This window comes from Teleopsis dalmanni, chromosome 2, assembly GCF_002237135.1.
Source record: "Teleopsis dalmanni isolate 2A chromosome 2, ASM223713v2, whole genome shotgun sequence".
Taxonomy (NCBI): domain Eukaryota; kingdom Metazoa; phylum Arthropoda; class Insecta; order Diptera; family Diopsidae; genus Teleopsis; species Teleopsis dalmanni.
In genome coordinates, this window is record NC_051847.1 from 177346189 (window position 1) to 177352649 (window position 6461).

At 29.7% G+C, this 6461-nt stretch overlaps 1 protein-coding gene across 1 annotated transcript; it reads right to left on the minus strand.

Moving 5' to 3' along the window:
* Positions 1-359: 359 nt before the first annotated feature.
* LOC119684028 (adenosine deaminase 2) lies at positions 360-5891 on the minus strand. The gene is made up of 8 exons (XM_038097959.1): positions 5777-5891; positions 2267-2371; positions 1982-2190; positions 1635-1920; positions 1388-1557; positions 1139-1320; positions 935-1071; positions 360-874 (listed from the first exon to the last, which is right to left on the minus strand). The coding sequence occupies exons 2-8, from the start codon at positions 2337-2339 to the stop codon at positions 411-413; spliced, it is 1521 nt and encodes a 506-aa protein (XP_037953887.1). The 5' UTR covers positions 2340-2371; positions 5777-5891; the 3' UTR covers positions 360-410.
* Between the last annotated feature and the right edge of the window lie 570 nt (positions 5892-6461).

The window sequence follows — 6461 nt, forward strand, 5'->3', positions numbered from 1 at the left end:
TATTATATTAACATATCTAGAGTGTTATACATTTTACTCCAGATTTACCAATCAAAAATAAAAATTGTACTAAAAGTGCATTAAAACGGCATCTAGATTGAAAAATTATCCCAGATTTACAAATCGAAAATGCCATTAGATATATTAATAATAAATTAAATTATTCAAAAAACAAATTGATGGATCGAGTTTATCTACAATAGCTTCTTGCGAGAAACGTGAAGTATAATCGCCAATTATTAACCACTGTAACTAAACAACCAAGCAATTCCTTTCCATTAGTAGAATTTTTAAAAAAAATTTGAATAACTTTTTATATAAAAACCATTTTTTTAAATTATATATATTCATCTTATAAACTGTTGTCTTTGGTACAAAATTAATATAATTGATTTCCATATTGTAAACACTCAAAATACAAGTCCTTTCAAAACATCTTCCAAAAAATTGTTCCAGTCGCGTTCCAAATTCGCAAAAGCAGCTTTACGTTCAAACGTATTCAAAACCGAATAACGTATCGAATTCCAAACAAGATTTTTAAGTGTTTTTAGACCAGAATTATTTGGTGCTAAACTCATAATAGCGTAATAAAAATCATAGCTAAGACCTTTTGTACTCCAAAAACCGGGATCATCATTACAAACAACCATAGGTATATTTTGTGACATAAAGAAGCCACCAGGATGATTTCGCAAATCCCAAACTAAATGCAAAACTTGATTGGAAATTGGGCTTACTTCGATCGCAATATCACGGGTCTTAACCGAATTCCAAAGTACTGGATGTTTCATGAGTGCATACCCATGTCCAATGCGTGTAGTATTCATTAGTATAGCGTCGAGCAAATTAAAATCTGTAGAAGCACCATACCAATCTAATGAAATATATTAAAATGTTATATATTATTAAAATAGGCATGTGCACACCAATATACTTGTCTCTCCAGCATGAAAGAAATAACGCGCAGTAGGTGGTAAATTAGTTAGTGACTGAACAAATGTATATAATGGTTTTCCCTTATCCTCCTGACCCACTAAATCAAAACCAACTATGAAGTTTGAATAAGCTGAACTAAAATAAAAAAAAAATGGTAACAGGTTTTTTAGATGGATTTAGAATTGAGAGAACTTTAACTTACTGAAGCTGCTTAAATTTATCAAATTGTTCCCGCATTCTATTGCGATCTACGTTCCTATTTGTTGAGTATATAATTTTAATACCAAGAAATCTTGGATGTTGATAACGAAACTGTTCTATGACATTAAGCAACTCCTTTACACCGCGTTCTGGTGCAAATGTGCGACCACTGTAGTCATATAACTTTAAAAACAGAAATAATTAATTTCAAAACTTTTCCAATTAAAATTAAACAAAATTATGTATTTACTTCTTTAAAGTCCATGCGTATTTCTGCATACATAATATTGTCATTATACAGTTCTTCAAGCATCTGCCAATGGTAGGCACGATAAGCTGGCAAATATCTCAGCACATCATTCAGGGTTGTGAACATATTTTGAAATTTGGTCCAAACTTTTCCAATTGTCGGATATTCAACTACAAATTAAATTATGCATTGTAAGCAAAAGCAAATGTGTGCCATAAGTAAAATATTAAATCCACTAGCGACTTACTCTCTGGCACGGGTGTATATAAATTGATTAATTTTTCCAAATTGCGATCGTATGCCATTGGGCTTATGGAACGTAAACGCTCTTCTGCAACATACACAGATTGAGTCTCACAGCCAAGATCCAAAGAGCGTCGAAACGATAACACACTAACACCATCCTTATTCGTGCATCGTAACAGACCAGGCATATATGATATATTGCGCACGACCCACTCTGACGAGACAGATGCAGAATTATGCATGTGCAAAGTAGCACCTTTGGGCATACGACGTAAAAATTGAAATACCTAAGAATTTTTTTACTTAATAGAATATAGATCATTGACAGTAGAATTGTTAGATAGTCACCTTACTGTGTTCAATTAATGGTTTGGCTTTGAAGAAATGCAGGCCTGCTGCATTAACATCAGGATTACGATATCCTTTAGCCAGCTCTTCTAATTTATACTTCATAAACAATTCATTCACTTTAATTTCTTTATCATTTAATTGAATACGACCACCAGTGGTCAATAAATCTTCTGCTTGAATGACAGCTCGACGGGCATTTTCGTAGGCTTTAAAAAATATGTTTTCATAATTATTAAAAGGATTAAGAATAATTTAATAAACATAATTTTGATAATTACTTACTTAAAAAATTTCCTTTAATAGTAGTTATACAGAAAAGTATTATGGATGAAAAAAGTATTCTGTGAGATCTCATTATCAACTATTGGTGCATGTTCTAAAACTCAACTGAAAAGAATATATACAAAATTCATTAATTTGTTTAATATTTGGTATTTTTTAAAAAATTATGAAATCATAGTCGAGAGGATATATATATATCCTATAGTAATAGAGACATATATATAAATTTGTTCAAATACATACCTAATATAAATAAATATATAAATATATTGTACATAAATAAAGTCGAGGTTGCTAATTTCAAAACCCTTTGGAATTATATATATATATATATAATATTAAAAAGTTGTTCTTAAACAAATCCTACCTCAATGTAATTTTAGCAAGGCAGAAATTTTACTTAACGATCAGGTATTCTTACAGATTTTATATATTAAATAAATTAAATTACATATTATATAAGAATTATAATATAAAAAGGTTTCAGAAGTTTGAAAACTGAAAGTCGTGATAATAGGTATTTTAAATTGTGGTGTTAAAATTAATAATTCTTTTTTTTTAAAGAAGAAGACATATTTCTCTTTTGCACTCCAAGTCTAGTTTTCCATATTTGCATAGCCAAATATATAACAAGCAGATGGGTGGATTTGAATAACTTTCCTAAAGAAGTATTCATTAATATACTAAGAAATATATTCAACAAAAAAAAATGTGCAGATTAAATATAGCTCACTTATTTATTTTGAAAGCCTTCTAAGCATATATCATAAAACGTTTAGTTAAATTATCGAGAACAAAGGGTTCAGAATATACATAAGCATCTGCATTGGTCAAAAAAAAAATTTGTAAAACCTGACAAAAAACTGGCAAAAATATATTTATATATTTTAATCGGGATCATAACAGGACATAGAACAGATGGTTACCACTGTGACATGTCAATTTTGTCTCGACGATGTCAATAATAGAGACCATTTCCTTTACTATTGCCTAGTTATTGGACGAACTGAATTGAGATTATGGGGTTATAATGTCCAGGAGCATAACCGATACAGCAAGAATCAGCAAGAAAACTAGATAAAGTTTCATTTATTCTGTTATATCCCAACATTTGGAAGAAGTAGATTGCAACAGCTGTATTCTGGTGTCCGGAGAATGAATAATGATGAAACACTCTCTTTCTGTGATTTTATTAAATGCAGCAAGGAAACTAAATAGAGGGAGTTGTAGTTTTTTGCCTCACTACGAATCGGCATAATATGACTAATATATAGTAACTATGATAAACATTGTAAAATACAAATTGGGAAAAAAATAATTTTTCAAAAACTGTTAACTTTTACACCCTTTTCAAATATTTGCGACAGGAGTGTTATTCAAAGGATTTATCCGGATCTTTTTATTTATTTAATTTCAAATCTCGCTCCTATAGCCAATCATTTGTTATCTGATCCAAAATAAGCATATTCACTTTTTCACAAACGTTTTGAGATTAGTTAGCAAATAAATTTATAAATTTAAGTGTTTTATTTTTTATTCTCTAAATCTCTTTGTAGAAGTTGAGATTTTAAATTTATCCAAAATGATTTTGAATTCACGGAAAGTTTCCTCTAGGATAGATATATTTAAATTAACTAAAAATACATAATCCATAGAAAGAAATACTCAATGTAGAAGTTTAAAACGAAGTGCTAAAGAATTAATAAAACTAGAAGAGTCTTACAAGTTTAAGGCACTTTAAAATTCTATAAGGATCGCTAATACCAACATGTGTTATAATAATCTTATAACATAATGTTAAGAATGTTAACTGGGTTATTGACCGAGCACAATAAATTTAAAGAACTAAGTCCCAAGAACACAAATTAGGAAAATTCGACTCAATAATGCACAAAATACAAAAATACCTGAGAACACAGTAAATACCTGGCAAGGAATTATCAATGCTAAATTCGACATTCGTGCGTACTTGAGGGAAACGAATCTAAGATTTAATGGAGTTATTTGATAGTTGTAGAAAAAAATACAATGGATCTTTTATTCAGAGCACTTTATAAAAACTATATATATAATACAATCATATAGAATATCCTTGCAATACCTTTAACACGCTTAGCAAACAAGTTCTTGCTATTAAGACCGTTGCAATATTTCAATTCACTTATTGCATTATTGGAGCTGCAATCAAATATGGTACTTATACTTTTTCAATTTTTAAGGAACTGTGAATGAAGTCAGATGCATTTGGAGACCATATATAATTATCACTCAACTAATACAGTATACATATTATTTATATATAATGTATATGTATATATTTATATATATGTATTGATCGGGCACTGTAGATTAAATAATCACCTATCGACGTTAGGAATTCAATCCAACTCAGATTGCAGAGAAACTGCATACCATGTGCTTGGGAAATGCCCGGCACTGATGCACAAGTGGAAGAAACACCTAGGAAGGTATTTAATGGATCATAAAAACTAAAAAAGATACGCTTTATACTGTCTTTCATTAAAGAAATCGGACTTGGAGAAGCACTCTAATCCAACTTAGGGACATAATAGATCTTTTAGGTCGCAGTGTACTATCCCTTCTTTTAATGATAATAATAAAAAATATATAGAGCACCCGTATATAAATTAGAGACACCACTCTATAACAGCTACGTAACATATACGTATTTCTACTTCTACTGAATATGTACTTTTTTTTGGTATCCAAGTGACCAATGTGGGTTTATAAAAGTTTGTAGTAGTGACGTGAGCTTATAAAATGTTTACACTTATAGAATATATATTTAAATATTTTACACTTCATTTATATTAAATATTATATTGTTTAACAAATTTATTTGAGTATGCATTTTGAATTTAAATGGATTTTAATGGACCTATGACGTCGATTTTAGCAAATACGCATGTTCTTTATAACAAAGTGTTAATTTCAAATAAATTATTAATTGATTCTCACTTTATATTTGCACTAACAGTTTATTGTTACAATAGTATTTATTATAATTACTTAAGATATTTTAAAAAATATTTTCTTTTAACAACCGTCGCCGAATTTATATTGCAAACGACACTCTATAAGCACTAATAGAAAGGAGTTGACATGGTATTTGATATATTGTAGTATATCAGGTAGTATTAGGCACATCAAAAAGTACGATTTTAGTTATGCATTTATAAATATTTTTATTCTTCAAAAAAAAAAACAAAAAAAAATAGAAGTTAGAACTTAACTTGTACAAATTCTTAAATAATAATTATTGGTTTTTCCTCCATTTATTTGGCAGAGTACACCCATTGGGACTATACAATATATAGTATATAGCACATGTTGTTAACTTGGCGTTCGAGATTAGCATTATCCACCACCCAAACAATGGACAGTGAGTGAGTGACTCAATGAAAGTTCACAAAAGCGACTAAAGTCAATATTTATTTTAACCAACTAGAGTAGGAGAGGAAAAAAAAATAAATAAACAAATTATATTACCAAATTGGTGTTAATTTATGAACGATAAATGCAACGGCAGAAGTGGGAAAAACACAAATCAATTTTTCACAAACTGAATTGAAAGTTAAAAATAATTTTGCTCTATTTACTGCGATTTCAATTCAAGCTCCTACCGGGTTCTCTAGCTGAGAATATGTTTCGCACCACGTCCGTTTCAACACTGACTTCAAGCAAAGCGAAAGCCTTTTTGGCAACTTCGGAGAGGTGAAGCAATTGTCAAAACAAATTATTGAGTATAATTAAGTGGACAATTTTAATTTAAAGGTGAGAGATAGAAAAATTAGATATTGTCGCACTCTTAAACAAATAGACAAATCTGTTAATAATGAAACTCATAACTGCTTTAAGTTAAGATATTAAATTTGCTTACTGCTCAATTAAACCATTTAATATATGGGCTATAAATTATATTAATTCCGAAGAGATAACATCAAAAAAATGTGACAAAAATGATTAAATGGTGTCTTTAAAGTGGTTAGTGAGGTGCTTTAGACCCTCCGGTAGCGTTCGTTCGTTCGTGTGTTCATTGAGTGCTCAGAATAATTGTAACTTTCAGCAAAGCAAACTAATGATGAACTAATGAATTTTCGCACACTCCTCCTTCTCCTCCACCATGAATTCTTCAACGAAATTTTTAAAAACTTTTTGGCAGTTGACGTTTTGC